At 33.4% G+C, this 17,326-nt stretch overlaps 1 protein-coding gene across 16 annotated transcripts in view; it reads left to right on the forward strand.

Moving 5' to 3' along the window:
* Rev3l (REV3 like, DNA directed polymerase zeta catalytic subunit) overlaps positions 1 to 17,326 on the forward strand; it is a 172,848-nt gene that overhangs the window by 61,997 nt on the left and 93,525 nt on the right. For all 16 annotated transcript variants that reach the window (XR_012448984.1, XM_074076494.1, XM_020168699.2 and 13 more), the window contains 3 exons: positions 3,982 to 4,056; positions 8,818 to 8,978; positions 16,052 to 16,148. Coding sequence is in view for 15 of the 16 variants with exons in the window: in XM_074076494.1 (XP_073932595.1) it covers positions 3,982 to 4,056; positions 8,818 to 8,978; positions 16,052 to 16,148 (333 nt within the window). In the remaining variant the exon portion in view is untranslated. The remainder of the gene's footprint in view (positions 1 to 3,981; positions 4,057 to 8,817; positions 8,979 to 16,051; positions 16,149 to 17,326) is intronic.

The raw sequence follows: 17,326 nt of genomic DNA on the forward strand, positions 1-17,326 counted from the left end.
TGTTGGCATATAGTTAGTCATATTAGCCCCTGATGAACTTACTGTGGTATTAATTGTAATGTCTCCTTTTTTATCTCTGATTTTATTTTGTTTTCTCTCTCATATGTATCTTATCTTTTCCTTCTACTAATTTTGGCTCTTGCTTTTCTAACTCTTTGAGTTACAAAATTAGATTATTTATTTGAAATCTTTTAAAATATTTTTATCAACATATATTAGTTATACAGAGGGTTTCATTGTGACATTAACATATGTGCTCACAGTGTATCTTAATTTGATTCAACCTCTCCATCATTCTCCTGCATCCCCACTCCCCTTCTAAGAACAATTTCAACAGGTATCATTGTTCTGTTTTTATACATGCTTACCCTCCACCTTCCCACTGGTAACAACACCCCAGACAGGACCTGTTTTACCTTCCAGTCCTTCATTTTCTTAAGTGTATATTGATTGTTCAAGGGAGTTTCACATCAGTATTTCATACATGCACATATAATACTTTAATCAGATTAATCCACTCTATTACTTATTCTTTCTCTTTTGCCCTGTTCCCCTATCGTTCAACAGCTTTCAGTACATGTTATTATACTGTATCTTCATACACAGGTGCAATGTATTTTGATATTATTCAGCCTCATCATTCTCTTTTCTTCTCCTGCCTTCCCATAGTCCCCTCAGACCCGCTATCACAATCATGTTCTCTCCCTCTCCCTCTGTCTGTCTATCTATATAGTCATATATGTATTCATATATATAGTTATCTTTTAGGTCTAGTTTCCACATGAGGGGAAACATTCAACCTTTGTCCTTCTGAGCCTGGCTTATTTCATTTAGCATGATGATCTCCAATTCCATCCATTTACCTGCAAACAACATAATTATTCCATTTTTCTTTATGGTAAATAAACTCCATTGCGTATATATTCCACATTTTCTTCATCCATTCATTAGTTTTAGGGCATCTGGACTATTTCCAAAGCTTGACTGTTGTACATAGTGCTGCAATAAACATTGGTGGAAATCTTTTTTTTCTTTTTTCATGTAGGTACTTAATAGTTCTCAACATCCCTTATAGCACTGCTTTTGCTGTATCCAATGGATTTTAGTATGTTTTCATTTTCATATGCTTCAAGAAATTTTTAAATTTTAAATTTCTTGAAATTTTTAAATTTGATTTCTTCATCGACCAGTGGGTCAATCTCTAGTTTTGTTGTAGGAGAAGATACATATAGTTTTGATTTTTTTTGAGTTGGCTGATATGTTTTGTGGCCTAACATGGTCTCCTGTGGAGAACGCTCCATGTGCTGGTGGAAAAGAATGTGTGTTCTGCCACTGTTGGGCAGTACTGGAGTTTGAGCTCCAGGCCTCATACTTGCTAGGCAAGCTTTCTACCGCTTGAGTCATGCCCCTATCTCTTTTTTGTTTTTTTAGTTATTTTTCAGGTAAGGCTCTGTGCCAGCCTCAGACTACAATCCTACCAACAGCCTCTTGTGTAGCTGGAACCACAGGCACTCATCATTACACCCAGTTTATTGATTAAAAATGGGATTTCCCTAACTTTTTGCCCAGGTTGGCCTCAACCATATTTCTCCCAGTCTTTGCCTCCCCAGTAGCTGGGATTATATGCTTGAGCTGGGATTATAGACATGAGTCACTGCACCCAGCTCCTTTTATACTTTTTGACTTAAAAATCTATTTTAGCTAATTTATCTGCTCACTTTCACCTTTGCATGGTGTATCTTTTTCCATTCTTTCCCTTTTAGTGTCAAGGGAGTTTCTTCTAGGCAGCATATTATTGAAGTCATATTTCATTTATCCAGTCTATATCTTTTAACTAGGGAATTTGATTAGCTTATGTTATTATTCATAAGTACAGACATAATCCTGTCATTCTGTTCAGAATGTTTTGTTGTTTTGTGTATCGTTTGTTTCTTTATTCCTCTCATTGTTTATCTTTGTTGTTTAGTACTTTTTGTATTGATGGGGTTTGATTCTTTTTTATGTATCTTTCCGACTGTTAAGTTTTGAACTTTTGCATGTTTTCATGATAGTAGTTATCTTTTTGTATCTGGTACAGAAATACTTTATTGATTGGGTTTGAATCTTTTCTTTCCTTTTTGTGTATCTTCCCTACTGTTAAGTGTTGTACTTTCGCATGTTTTCATGATAGTAGTTATCTTTTCACTTCTAGTGTAGAATTCTACGCATTTGTTACAGCAACTAGTGGTGAAGAGTTTCCTCAGTTTTTACTTGTCCTGAAAAGTATTTTTCCTCCATTTCCAAAACCAGCCTCGCTGGGTATAGTATTCTTGCTGACAATTTTTTTTCGTTCAGGACTTTAACCATATCATTCCTTCTTTTCTGGCCTATAATGTTTCTGCTGAAAAGTCTGCTCTTTTTCAATAGGATTCTCTTAAATGTGATTTTATACTTTGCCCATTTTTAGAAATTTCTCTGAGTTTTGGTTGTTCTGACTGTAATATGCCTCAGAGATAGTCTTTTTTAATCAAATAGATTAGGGGTCCTTTGAGCTTTGGAGTCCTGCCTGTCCATATTTTCTTAGTATAAAGTTTTAAGCAATTATTTGTTACTAGATTTTTGATGCCTTTTCCTACTAAATATTCAGAAGGTGAAAGTTTGCTTGCTTAGTGGTGTTCCATACGTCTCGAAGGATTTCTTCATTCTTTTAATTCAAAGTAAGTCTGGCTGGGTTATTTCAAAAGACCTGTCTTTAAGCTTGGAAATTCTTTCTTCTACCTATTCAATTCTGCTTTTAGGCTCTATTAGGCTCTGCTATTTAATTTCATTTCTTATGTTTTTTACATCTAAGGTTCTTAATGATTCCTTTATTGTTTCTATATTTGATGAATTTCTCATTTATATTTTGAATTACTCTAATTTCATTGTGTCTGTGTTTTGTTATATTTCATTAAGTTTCCTTAAATTCATTCTTTTGAATTCTTTGTCAAGCAGTTTGTTCATTTCCTTTTCTTTGGACTCTTGCTAGTGAGTAATTGTGATCATTTGGAGACTGTTAACCTTGGTTTTTTCATGTTTCCCTACATTGACTTGCTGCTAGAGATATGTCCTAGAGTTTTGACTGGACATGCTGTCTTGAATTTGGTTATCAGTGAATGAGTTAATATAATGTCTTTGTAGTTTCTTCAGCTTTAATCACCATCAGGAATGTCTGCAAGTATCTAGGTGCCTAGCTGCAGTGGTTGTGGGATTACATTGCCAGTTGAGACACTGTTCCTTCAAGTTGGATCTGGTGCACCCCGCTGAAAATGAGGTGTGCCTGTCAGTTTCTGTGGATCATGTTAGGACTGGGTCACTGTGGTCATTTCAGCTGGGTATGCCTGAGAATAGGATGGGTTACTTATCGGTGTCTAAGAGCTACACTGGGGTTAGCTGAACTGTTTGCCCCAGTCAGTGCTCTTGTCAATACCTGAGAGCTACACCAATGACTTGACTTGGCCTCTGGAGGATTACCTGTTCAGAGATATCTACCCAGAAGTTTCCTAGGGCAGAGAGTTGGTAGAAGAGGCTGCCTTCAGAGAATAGGCCATTCAACCCTTCTTGGGGCCACAGGAGGGTCACTGGAGTTCCTAGTTGTGGACCAGACCTCTCAGGCAAAGCTGTTCTCTGCTTCTAGGGAGTTGTGGGTGGATAGGCAAGAGGAACTTTTGAATAGAATCATGACAATTGAGATTAAGGTAGAAATGGTTTGCTGTTCTTTTTGTCCTGAGATTTTTTCAAAGTAGTATTTTAAAATCCTTTTTAAATGCTTTAGTATTTCCTATGTTAACCTCTGATAAGTTTAATTGAAAGGTCTTGGGGGATCTTTAAGTTGTTTTTTGTATAGTATTAAATGTAAAGAAGACTGAATTAGGCCAGCTGAGCTTAATTAGGGCAATAAGGTACATTATTTCATCTCTGAATGATGGAAATAATTTAAAATATCTTTTTCTTATATTTCAGGCCTTTTTATGGCTATCATGAGAAGGAAAGACACTTTATGAAGATCTATCTTTACAATCCTGCAATGGTAAAAAGGTACAAAGATAAATGAAATCAAGATATGAATATCACTTAAATAGTTTAATAATAAAAAGAAAAAAACTGGAAAAAAGGCCTATATAGTTTGTAGCCTTATTAAAGAAGAGATGATAAAATGTACGTATGTGTATAGAGAGAGGCCCATGGCTTGAATTCTAAGAAAGGTATTTTAAAGGTACTTGTTTATTGTCTTAGTTCATAGAATTATGTAAGGATAGATTATAGCTGCCTTATATTAATGTTAGTACCCTATTGGACAGACCAGATTTTCAGTACTAAAGATAAACTTACTCTATAAGGAGCAATTTGTTAAAGGGACAGTACTCTGAGAAAGCTTCCTGTGGACTCCTTATTAGAAATTAATGAAATTTTATATCCTAATTTTTTGTTGGCTGAGTGAGATTTTTCTTCCCTTAGTCTCTCTGTCTCCCAATGGTACTCTCAATGGTACCCTATTATTGAGAGCACATATATAGATTTCAGCATCCTTTTGGGTTCATAACAAGATTTTTCATTCATTCGTTTACTAAGGTAAAAGTAGGCATGGAGGAGTGCTGAATATTTTTTATTCAGGAGATCCTCTTTGTCATTAGGTCTGTTTGAACTGGGGATACCTCAAAACCTTTCAGGATCTAAATGGTCAAAACTATTTTTATAACAGTATTAAGATAGGATTTGCCTTTTTTTTTTTCACTTGCTTACTGATGGTGGATAAAACTCCTAACACCTTGGCTAGAGTCAGAGTAATGACATTAATTAGTAATCAGTGTATTTTTCCACCATTAAGCCCTCCCAGCTTTTTTTTTAAATTAAGTTTTCCATAAGCATATCCATAACACAGTAGAAGTTCTTATGTGACAAAATGAAAGTGAGCATGAAACATATCTGTGTGCCGAAATACTTTGATTGTCTGAAAGAAATACTTACATATCATTGTTTTTAGTTGCAAGCTGAACTAACCCCCTTTTTTTTTTACTTGAACAGTATGTTCACTTGAAAGAAAAACTAATTCTAGCAATTTGTGTGTTTGACAGATAGTCTCTTAAAAATGAACAAAGTCAGCATGTCACTCAAAGGAAAACAACTAGTATTTTGCCAAGGATAACATTTGAGCTCTCAAGCAAACTTTATTTGCTACTATGAACTTAATTTTATAGTATTTACAGATTTTTCTGATAAGACAGATGATATTAACAAATGATTTTTTTTTCATGTTGTTTAACAAACATTTTTTTAAAAAAATCTGTATAACTTAGTGGATCTCTATTTCCAAAACGATCAGTTAGAAAATCATTCATGGGCTTTAAAAAATTCAAAGTGCAAGATAGAACAATAGAAATTTCATTGATTTGGTTTCAGATTCCACCTTGTAGCTAACCTTTAAGAAACTACCACACTTGGGTTTACATATAATATGGAAGAAGAATACTGACATTTATCCAAAAAGGCTGTTAAATTATTCTTTTTCTAACTACATATTAAGTAAGGCCAATTTTCATATGTTTCAACCAAAGCAATATATTGCAGCATACTGAACAGAATCTGTCTTCTGTTAAGAGATTTGTTCTGGGTGTGGTTGATATATGCCTATAATCTAAGCACCCAGGAATTCAAGGCCAGCCTCAGCTACATAGCAAGGCCCTGTTAATAAATTAAAAATAAATAAATAAGATTTGTAAATACATAAAAGAGTATATGTCTCTTTTCTCAGCAAATTATTTTTGTATTTGGAAATAGTTATTTTTCATAAAAATGTTATTTTAATGCATAATTGTTATTTAAAAATTATAAATAAATTTTTGTTTTTATTTCTAGTATAATAAATATCAATAGATGGAAACCACATAAAGAAAACTCTTTTGTGTTCTCAATAATTTTTTCTTTTTCACTTTTTTGTCGGTGCTGGGATTTGAGCTCAGGACTTCATGCAAAATAGGCAGGTGCTCTACCACTTGAGCATGCCTCCGGCCTTGTTCTCAATTTTTTAAGAATGAAAAGGAGTCCCTGGAGCCAAAAAAAATTTTAATTTCTTACCAAAGGGCCCTTAAACTGTATAAATATGTACTACCAAACACACACACACACACCCCTCCCCCCCACACACACCTCCCACACACTCAACACACATACACACTTCTAAGACTCAAGATCCATTTTTCTTGGCCTTTTCAAGGGCCTCTTCCATTTTATCAGTTATCCCCATTTCCCTTTTCTGCATCATTTAAATATTAATAAAACTAGTAATTTTACACACATATTCATACTCATAGATATATCTTCTTGAAGGATTTATTTGCTTTGTGTATCAAATGTCTTGCCTTCTAGTCACTCTTTTTTTTTTAAGTGGTCCCGGGGGTTGAGCTCATCATTGCCCTCACTAGGCAGGTGCTCTACCACATAAGCCACTCCCCTAGCCCTTTTTGCTTTGGCCATTTTTGAGATAGGGTCTGTTTTATGTCTGGGCCTGCCTGAACCACACTCTTGCTTGTGCCTGCTTTTTGCCAAGCCTGGCCTTAAACTGTTATCCACCTGATCTCCATCTCCCAAATTGCAACCTGAGCTGCCACACCCAACACCATTCATTCTCTCTCTCTCTTTTTTAAAATTCACTCTTTAATATACTCCTGTATGACTTCTACACCAGCCATTGCACTGAAATTTCTTTCACTGGGCTGGCAGAGTGGCTCATGTGGTAAGAGTGCCTGCCTAGCAAACATGACGCCCTGAGTTCAGAGTGCCACCAAAAAAAAAAAAAAAAAAAAAAAAACCAGAAAAGTTGCTTTCATTAATAATTTCTGTATTGCTAAATCCAATTTTTTCATCCTTATCTTTTGACCTGGTAGTAATATTTAGGAGGCCTTTAAACAGTACCAAATGTTGACTTCTGTGATATATACCTCCTTTAATTAAATTTTCCTCATGTCTGTCTAATCATTCATGTTGCTGCCATTATTTTTTGGTTCCTTTTTAGTATCTGTAATTGATGGGGTACCGTCTTAGGCATTTATCTTTTCCCTCTAGACTTTATCCTCTCTCTGCAGCCCTATTTACTACTACATGTTCATTTTAATTTTGTTAATCTTTATGCATTTGACTTTCAAATGTTTATGAATAGCCCAGTTTTTTCTCCAGGACTTCCAATAAATATATCAAGCTACCTACTGGATAAGCTACCTACTGTGTTTAAGAGTGAGAGTCACAAGTAAGAGAAAATTGGATTTGAGTTTTAGTTCTTCCATTCTTTGTGTGGTTTTTGATAACACTTTAAGATTCAATTTTTTTATTTATAAAATGGAAATTATAGTATTATAGGTTTGTAGTGAGGATTACTAAAGATTAAGCATTTAAAGCACTTAGCAGAGTATCTAGTACACAGTGCTCAAAAATGTTAGCTGCTGTTAATGTCACAATGAAATCCTTCTGTACAACTAATATATGCTAATTGAAATGTTAAAAAATGTTGGCTGCTTCTTCAGTATTAATAAAATTATTCTTAACCTAATTTTCATTGTCATTCATTTCTAGTATTATAGAATCTACCTGGACATTCTACTATACTAAACTCCAGCTTATCTAAAGCTGAGTTTATTCTTATTCCCTCTCAAACTAACAAACCAAACCCAAACCTTTTTTTTTCTTCCATTCCTTCCTATTTCGATAAACACAACACACATCTAAGTGTCTTTTCCATTCTTTTTTCTACTTCAGCCTTTCACATGTAGTTACTTGTCAAACCATGACCATTTTACCCTTGTAGATTTCCTGAATTAAGACATTGCCATGATCCTCATTTCACCTACCATTACCTTAGTTTTTATACAGGTGCTCCCTCTGTTCTTGTGCTTTCTTTAATGTGATTATTTCACTTTCCTGCTGTTCAATTTGCAGGCAAATGCTACTACCTTTTCAAATGTCTTTTAACAGGCTGTGTATGATCTGACTTCTGTTATTCTTTAGCCCTTCTTTTTTCAGTCTTTTTTATGCTTTCTTATAACTCTTGACATGTGCAATTTTATTTACATGAAATAATTTTCCCTTTCTTCAGAGAAAGAGATGAACGTGTTCATTTAATCTCCTGCTTAGACTTTTCTCTAAGAAGGCTTTGCAGGAACCACTCTAACCCTATCTGACTTGCATCCCTTCTAAGTTTAATATAATTCCCTTGCATAGTACTTATTTTGCTATTTATAATTGCCTATTGCAACTTCCCATCATGAAGAAAAAAAACTCAGGAAAGAAAAATATTAAAATAATAACACTTCTGAGTAGCAGGATTATGAGTAATTTTTTTCTTTTTCCAATTTCTATGTTGTCTTTGCAATGTTATTTTTGTAATTTTTAAAAGAAAAATGCTTTTAAAAGCCCCTTCCCGTTTTGAGATGGAGTCTTCTGTGTTGCTCAGGTTGATCTCAAACTCACTATCCTCCTGCCTCAGCTTCCTGAGTAGCTGGTAGTCTTAACAGCACGTTCCACCACACCAACCCTAAAATCTTTATGAGATTTTTTTTTCCAATATAGTTATTATTAAATTGGTTTAAGTCAAAATATTCTTTATCCATGAATTTTTTTTGTCATCCAGAACTTGATACTTACATTAAAACATTGGTTCAAACTTTTAATTTCCAACAAAATACAAATTTCTAGTAAAATTGAAATGAAATTTTTGTGAGCTGATAGGTGTTTTGTTCTCTATTTTTGTTTAATTATTTAACATTACAGAGAATATAATCTTATGATTAACTTTTTTTTCTTATTTAGGATATGTGAACTTTTGCAAAGTGGAGCCATAATGAATAAATTTTACCAGCCTCATGAAGCACATATTCCCTACCTCCTACAGCTCTTTATTGACTACAATCTTTATGGGATGAATTTAATAAATCTGGCTGCTGTCAAGTTTCGAAAAGCAAGAAGGAAAAGTAGGTTAATTTTCAAGTTCAAATTAACGCTTCGAAACAAATGTTACATAATTAATGATTTACAAAAAAGGTATATATTTAGAAAATAAGTGGTGAGTGGATAGATAAACAATAAAAAGAAATATGCAGAATGAGATTTGATTATCAGGAAAAGCTCTTAAAAGAAATTTTGGGTGCCTGGGACCATGGCTAAACTGTTAGAGTGCCTATCTGGCAAGTGCAAGGCCCTGAGTTCAAACCTCAGCACCGCCAAAAAAATCTAGCATATAATTCCATATATACAAAGATGAATTTTTTGTAATACTTTTATTGAGATATAGTCACATGCAGTACAATTCTTTCATTCACAGAGGATAGTTTGGAGGTTTTCAGAATATTCATAGTTGTACAGTCATCACCACACACTTAGAATATTTTCATCAACTCTGAAAGAAACCCCGTATGCTTTAGTAATCACCTGCAAGCTTCCCATGTCTACCACCCATAAGCAACTACTGTTCTACTGTTTCCATGTATTTGCCCATCCTGAACATTTCATGTAAGTAGAATTATATAATATTATAATTACAAAATATTCTGTAATGTAGATATATTTACTACATTTTATCTCTTCATCAGTCAATGGACATTTTGGGTTCATTCTACCTTTTGGCTATTGGGAACAATGCTATTATGAACACTCATGTATGAGTTTTTGTATAGTCATATATTTTCATTTCTCTTGGGCATATACCTAGGATAAGAATTTCTGGGTTCAATAGTCTAGCATCCATTTATTCTCATTATATTCCTTTTCCACTTTTTTTCCCTCTTTCTCCTTCTTTTAAAACAAAATGAAATCAACATTTTCTTCTAGCCCTGATGTTCTGCCAAATTTGTTTTCTCTTTCCTCACTGCCAAACTCCTTAAACAAGAGATTAGCATTTTCTGTTTCTGAGTTTACCAGCTATTCTCTTTTGGTTTGATTCCTTCCATTTCTTCTGTCGTTCCCAAACTTTACTTTGAAAAGAAATAAGGGAAGATATTTTTGTTCTCTAATAGTGTGCTAAGTTACTGGGACCAACCCTGCTGTTAAAAAAAAAAAAAAAAAACACTTAAAGGCTGGGTAAAATTAAAAGAAAAATCTTAAATGCATCAGTTTTCAAGCAATAAAGGAGTAGAGTGCTAAAAGTAAGCTATGCTCTGAAAGCATTTGCTAATTTGGAAAATTTTTACCTTCTTTGAGACAATCTTACTGGGTGTGAGAAATAGAAACCAAAATCCAGGTACTATTTGGCAGGTGGGAACTCTCCACTGAGAAAGATAGGTCCTCCAATAGATATGCCCTTAAGTTGAGTATAAACTGGAAAGTGAAACACCTATGTGTTTGAATCCCCAGGGACTAAAAGAGATTTCCAGAATCTAGAACTTGATCTAAGGTGGTGCTGATCTGATAATACACTAAGTTCTGTTAGAAGAAGCAAATTAAAATCATTTCTATATGAAGTTCTCTTTAATTATAGCTCTCAAATTATTCCCAAAAATAAAATTTCAAGTCTATGTTCAGTACACAATTTGGAATATACCAGATATGCAAGAAAACTAGTCTCCTTAAGTAATACCCATAAACATACACAAGCACATACACATCCCAAACAACAAAGAATTCATGTGCTGTAATTGTAATTATTAGATGTATATTGAAAAATTATTTCAGAATCTTTTTCAGGTAAGGATGCTACTATTTGCAGAGTTCTAATGAACGATATTATATTCACTAATTAAATTTATTTTTCTTCTCCATATGCTAGTAATATCCTTAGATGCAATAAAACTTCTTTTAGAGAGAAAATGTTTTACACTGACACCATATATTTGATGCCATATTTTTTAAATGCACAAAGATTGAAACACTGAAATCAGCCTGTGACTGCTTTCAAAGTAGACTAAATAATTCATTTATTCATAACTAATTCTCAAGTTTAGATGATAATTGTAGTGTATTAAATGCCAGTTTTCTCATCTTCTCAGTATCTTAGAGTACTGTAATACCCCCAAAATAACCCATAGTGTCTGAATGAATAACTCTCCCTGATCCGTGGTCTGAGTGGACCCTAAGAAAGAAGTCATTTAAAGAAGGATGAGATAAGCTTGTCTGTCCAATAGCTACCTTTTTCTCTGAAAAGAAAGACTCAAAAGGAAGGAAGACAGATATAAGAAAAGAGAGAGAGATGATTGTAGCCCCTCAGCTCTCACCCAACCTCCATCCCATCTTTGAGAGGGCTATATTATTTTACATACTTCTTTTTTACAGGATAGAGATTTTTAGTAGTAAAAGTTGAAGGAATTATACTACCCAGTTTCAAGACTTACGATAAAGCTGTAGTAATCAAAGCAGCATGGTATGGGTGAAAGGATAGACACATATAGTCCAGAAATAGGCTCCTGTTTGATTTTTTTTTTTTTTTTTGGTTGTTTTTTTGGTGGGAGTAGGGTTTGAACTCAGGGACTCTATTACTTGAACCACACTTCCAATCCTAGACTCCTATTTGAAATAGCTCATATTTGGCTATTATAGCTAACTCTGACAAAGGCACAGTGGTAATTCAATATAGAAAGAATGTTTTTTTGAATAAATAGTGCTAGAATAATTGGTTGTCCATATGACAGAAAATAAAAAGAACTGAGATATGTTTTATATATTTTTAAAAATTAACTTAAAATATATTATAGTCTTAAATGTAAAATGTAGTCTATCAAACTTTAAAAAAAATAAAGGGAAAATCTGCTCAACCTTGAGTTTGAGGTTTTGAATACAACAAACACCAAGAGCAATGTCTGTGAAAGGAAAAATTGTTGAGTTGGTTTTGTCAAAACTTAAAACTTTTGCTCTTTGAAAGCACTGTTAGAAGAATGAAAAGAGCTGGGCTTGATGGCCTGCTCCTGTAATTCCAGCTTCTCAGAAGGCAGAGACAGGAAGAACCAGGTCCAAGTCCACGTTGGGCACAAATGTAAGGTCTTATCTGAAAAATGAAAAGCAAAGGACTAGGGACATGGCTCTAGTGCTAGGCAAGCGTGAGGCCCTCAGTTCAATTCCTAGTAACTCAAGTGAAAAAAAAAAAAAAAAGTAAGAGAAGTCAGAGTGAAAATAATTATAAATTATATATCTCATAAAGAATTACATTTAAAATATATAGAGAACTCTGAAAAATAATAAGAAAGCAACTCAAATAAAAGTGGCCAAAAGGCTGGAACAAATCACCAAAGAAGATAGAAAAATGATGGCAAACACATGAAAAGATGATATTCAACATTATATGTTACTGAGGAAATATGACTTACAGCCACAGAGCTAACTTTACAGACTATAAATGGGTAAAATTCAAAAGACAAATGATAACAAATCTTGGCCTGTCTGTAAAACAATAGCAACTCTCAATCATTTCTGGTAACAGTGCAAAATAGTAGGCACTCTGGGAGATAGTTTTTTAGTTTCTTACTAACTTACAACTTACAGTATGACCCAGCAATTGCTTTCTTAGATGTCTACTCAAACTTGTATATAAATGTTTATACTATCTTTGTTCATAAGTGCTAAAACTATGAAGCAACTAAGATGTCCATGGAATAGGGGAATGGATAGATTGTAATTCTATTTAATGACAAAGGAACACTATTAACTCACATCATATAAATACATGAGCCTTTAAAGCATTGTACCGAGTAAAAGAAGTCAGACCCAGAAGGCTACAAATTATATAATTTCATTCATAGACACTTTGGAAAAGGCAAAGACTATAGATATAGAAAACAAAATTATTGGTTGCCAGGTATTAGAAAAGAGGAGAGAGTTGACTGCAAAGTGAATGTACAGGGGTACTTTTATAGTAAAGGAATTATTCTGTATGACTAGCATGGTAGATACATGACTCATTCATGTATCATGATTTAGATTAACATTATCAGTGATGTCATGTACATATTGTGTACCCTTTTATACAGTGTGATAAGACGCTTCATTCCTGTGATATGCTTTCCAAAAATTCTAGTCTAATTGTGAGGAAACAGCTGACAAACTGGTTACCTCCTCAGTATTCATAGCTGTCAGGATCATGAAAAAAACAAGGAAACTTACAAACAGGCCAGAGGGGACCAGGGAGGCAAGGCAACTAAATACATCATGGTGCCCTTGATTGAATCTGAGAACAGAAAGATGGCATTAGTGGAAAAATTGATGAAATTCAAATAAAGTAAACACTTTGAAGTTTAATAATATCTTCCAGTAGCAGTTCTTCATTATATCAGGGTAATATAGAATATTAAAAATAAGAGAAACCAGGTAGCCACTTTATGGGACTCTGCACTTTTTTTTTTTTTTTTTTTTTTTTTTTTGCAGCTTTTCTGTAAATCTGAAATTATAAAAAAAGCTTACTGGGAAATGAAGAATAACAAGCTAGCTATCAGTGTCAAGAGTAACTGAGAATTTAATGAAGATTGAGAAATTGAAAAGTTTGTAGAGTATGTACAATAGGTATTATAGGAAGAGGATATAATTTTCACAGTAGAGATGTGAAAAAGCATGGGAGAAGTTTGGATTAGCAAGTACGGATAAACCATTTTACTTAAAATAGGGAAGTATTGGAATGGTCATTAGAGGTTTTTTTCAAAGCATGAAAACATTTTACAAATTTGAAAGCAGTTAAGATAAATTAAAAGGACAGAAATTTCAGTATGATAAAATAAAATTTATATTTTAATCTAGCATAGGAATTATTTTTGTTCTTGTTTGATGTAAGATAAAGGGTACACTGTGCTGGATATAGTGGCACAATCCCAGCTATGCAGGAGGCAGAGACAGGATGATTGCAAGTTTGAGCCAGCCCAGGAAAAGTTAGTGAGCCCCTATCTCATAAACAAAATGCAAAACCAAAGGGCAGGGCAGTTTTCAAGAGGCAGAGAGGTGCTTGCAGTCCTGGTTTCAATCTCTTGTACCATAAGATACATATTGCAGTCATGGAAAAAGTGGGCAAATAATTTTTTGTATTTTGTCATGGTATCTCAAACACAGTACAGTGAAGTTGAGAATGCAGTTCTGTGACAAAAAAGTGTATGTTTCATATATGTATAGCTTAATATTTTATCATATAAAGACAATAATGGTAATAGTCTTTTGAAAGTAGAATACATTCAAAAGTAGAAAACAGTTTAGAAATTTGAATATTACATATGCATATATAATTTTCCTAGGATATATAATCAGTTGTCAAATGAAATAGAAATGGTGCTAATTACTATAATTTGTTAATATGAACTATATTAAGTATTTAAATGGAGCAAATATTTTGAGCACCCCAGAGGCTATTTTATATTGATATACTGGAATTTTTGGGTGGTTAGGGTTCTTGTTCTGCTCTTAGATGGAAATCAAAGGTGGACTCAAGCAGCAAAAGTCAGAAAAGTTTTATTTGTAGAGAAGAGAAAGGAAAGGCCACATGGGGGATATGCAGTGGGACCCGGAAACTGACACAGGTTGGATGTTGAGTTTTATAGCTTTTTTATTGCCAGAGGGTGGAGATTTTGGTGTGAAAGGGTGTCTCTTGGGAAGGAGAGGTGTCTCTTTGGCATGAACAGGTATTTCTTGAGAAGAAGGGGTGCTTTTCCCCCTGGCTAATTGCCAACTTTTGGGAACACGTGGACCTCCTGCAGTCTGTCTTTCAGTATTATGCTTCTTTAACATCTATAGTTGAAAAGAACTTGTATGTACACATACTACTTAATGTGAACATATATATTTAAATGCAGACATTTCATGTTTTTTAGGGATATACTGAAACAATACATAGAGTATAGTAAAATGAGTGTTTTGTTTTGTACTGCTGGATGTTGAACTGAGGGGAACCTCATGTACATTAGGCTCCATCACTGAACTACATCCCCAGCCCTGAAATTAGAATTTTTATAATGTGATTGGTAACTAAATCAGAAGTGTTATTCATATAAATGTATTAGAAAATTATTAATGTATGTTGTAACTTGCAAATTAATTTCTTATAAATGCCCATCCATACTATTGTAACAAAGCCATTCATATGGGCTCACAGAGTAGCTCAGACAGTAAGAGCACCTGCCTACTAGCAAGCGTGAGGCCCAAAGTTCTCACCCCGGTACCGCCAAAAAAAAAAAAGATGCTGCAAAGCCATTCTGAACCTGTATAAGATCAGTTGCATGTTTCAGCATGTGTTTTGTTGAAATAGCAAATACGGTAATAACTTGCCATTTTATGATTAAGCTAACCAAGTAAGGGCTGGGGTTATAGCTCAGTGATAGAGCATTTGCCTAGCATGTGTGAGACACTCTGTTCACTTGACAAAAGGGAAAAAATGTGAACCAAATAAAGAGTTTTCAAATCATCTGGAGAGGACTGTGATTTTAATATCTTTTTTACAGTTAGGATTCTTTTTGATGCCACTCACTCAGCTTTCTGTTATTTGGACTTATTCCCATAAGAAATTACAAAATTAGATATGCAGAAATTAAGAGACTTCCAAAGTGTGAACTCAGGATTCTTTTGAAACATCTAAGCAGACAAGTGTCTCCTCTTCAAATGCAAATCAGATTGTATTCAAATTTGCTCCACATTTCTACTCAGTATTCTTGCCATTATTTCTGGAATTCATTGTGTATTTTCTTTTGTTCAGGGATTAGTATAAAAGTATATTTTAAATTTCATGTGAAATTTCCACCTTTTAGTTGAGGCCTAGGAATTAAAGTCTATAAAAATTTGTAATTCTTTATTTCTCAAATGATATTTTAAGCATATTTACTACAATAACACATTTAAATGTAGCATACTTTTATTATACTTTGGAAATGATGTAGCCGTTTCTTCTTCATATGCATATATTGCAGGTACTGTTTTTTCCCTTTTAGTTTGGAACCATTATTTTCAATTGTGTATATGTATTCCTGTATTCATGAATTTTTAGGACATAATTGTAGGAACTAGTCACATGGGTTGTAAATTATTTTACTTAAAGGGTAATTACATGCAAATTAAAAGTAGAATGTAGTTCAATTTACTTTTCTGTTCCTAGATGATACATCTCATGCAACTGGATCATACAAGGATCAGTTACCAGGAAATTCCCTTGCTGGGACTTTATTTCAGTGGAAAGAAGATGAAATACCAAGGTTAGTCAGTGTTGTTAAGGAAATGAACATTTTATGTACATGCCACTGTGCTGTATATGTTTATTTAAAAAGCAAACCTCAATCTTAGCGTATGACATGAAATCATAGATGTAAAAAACAGACCACGAAAATGTACATAGTAATTATCTAATTAATAAAAGGAGTCTGGGGTAGATTGTTATACTTCTCTCTAGCATTCATCTTTATTTATCTTGTATTCTAAATTCAGAACTTATAACTATATGAAGTTAAAAAATCATTTTATAAGATAGAAGTTTAAAACTGAAATAGTACATTTTTTAATAAAAATAACTCAAATTTCTAAATATTAAGTATTTATGGAAACATGCATTGCAATACTGTGTTTACAAATAATATAATCTGCAATTTCCTTTAACTACTTTATTGATTATACTTTTTGTTAGAGGTATTATATTCCACATGTTTAGATTTTCTAATAAAGCAGTTTTCTTATCATAAGGCAAATATGTAATCAGCACCTATCTAAATTACTAATTTAATAGGTTTATCTTTGTAGAACTAAAGGATTCTGTTTTGTACCCAGTTCCTTGATCCTTTTATTGGTCAGTTGAGTATTGGTAGGATGGTTATAGTTTCCTCTTTTCACTACAGATAATACTTTTGAAGCAGGTGTCTTTAATGAAGATGCAAGGGAGAAAGTGTTTAGCTATGTGGCTTATTTTTTTATTTTTTATTAATAAAATGTGAATTATTTATTAATCAGTTGAACATAAGCTTTCAAAAGAATACTTGTTTAGAGCTGGGCATGGTGGGGCACATCTGTAATCCTAGTACTTGGCAGGCTGAGGCAAGAGAATTCAGAGTTCAAGGCCAGCCTGGGGAACATGGGAAACTGTCTCAAAACCACAAACAAAAAAATCTGTCTAGAACTTAACTTGTATAGTTTCAGATCATTAATATAAATTTGACAGAATTTCCACATTATCAAATTACTTGGGGTTGTTTATACCTAAAGTTAAGAAAGAATTTCATTAAATACTGTTAGAACTAATATTGTTTTATTACTGAATGTTACATCAGAATAAATCTTTAAAGACTTCAAAGTAATATAGATAGTCAACAATTTTATTTTCCTTATTAACAAGGATCAGGACTTTTTGGTAAACATGCACATGTACTTCTTAGTTTCTTCACAG

Source organism: Castor canadensis, chromosome 1, assembly GCF_047511655.1.
Source record: "Castor canadensis chromosome 1, mCasCan1.hap1v2, whole genome shotgun sequence".
Lineage (NCBI taxonomy): Eukaryota > Metazoa > Chordata > Mammalia > Rodentia > Castoridae > Castor > Castor canadensis.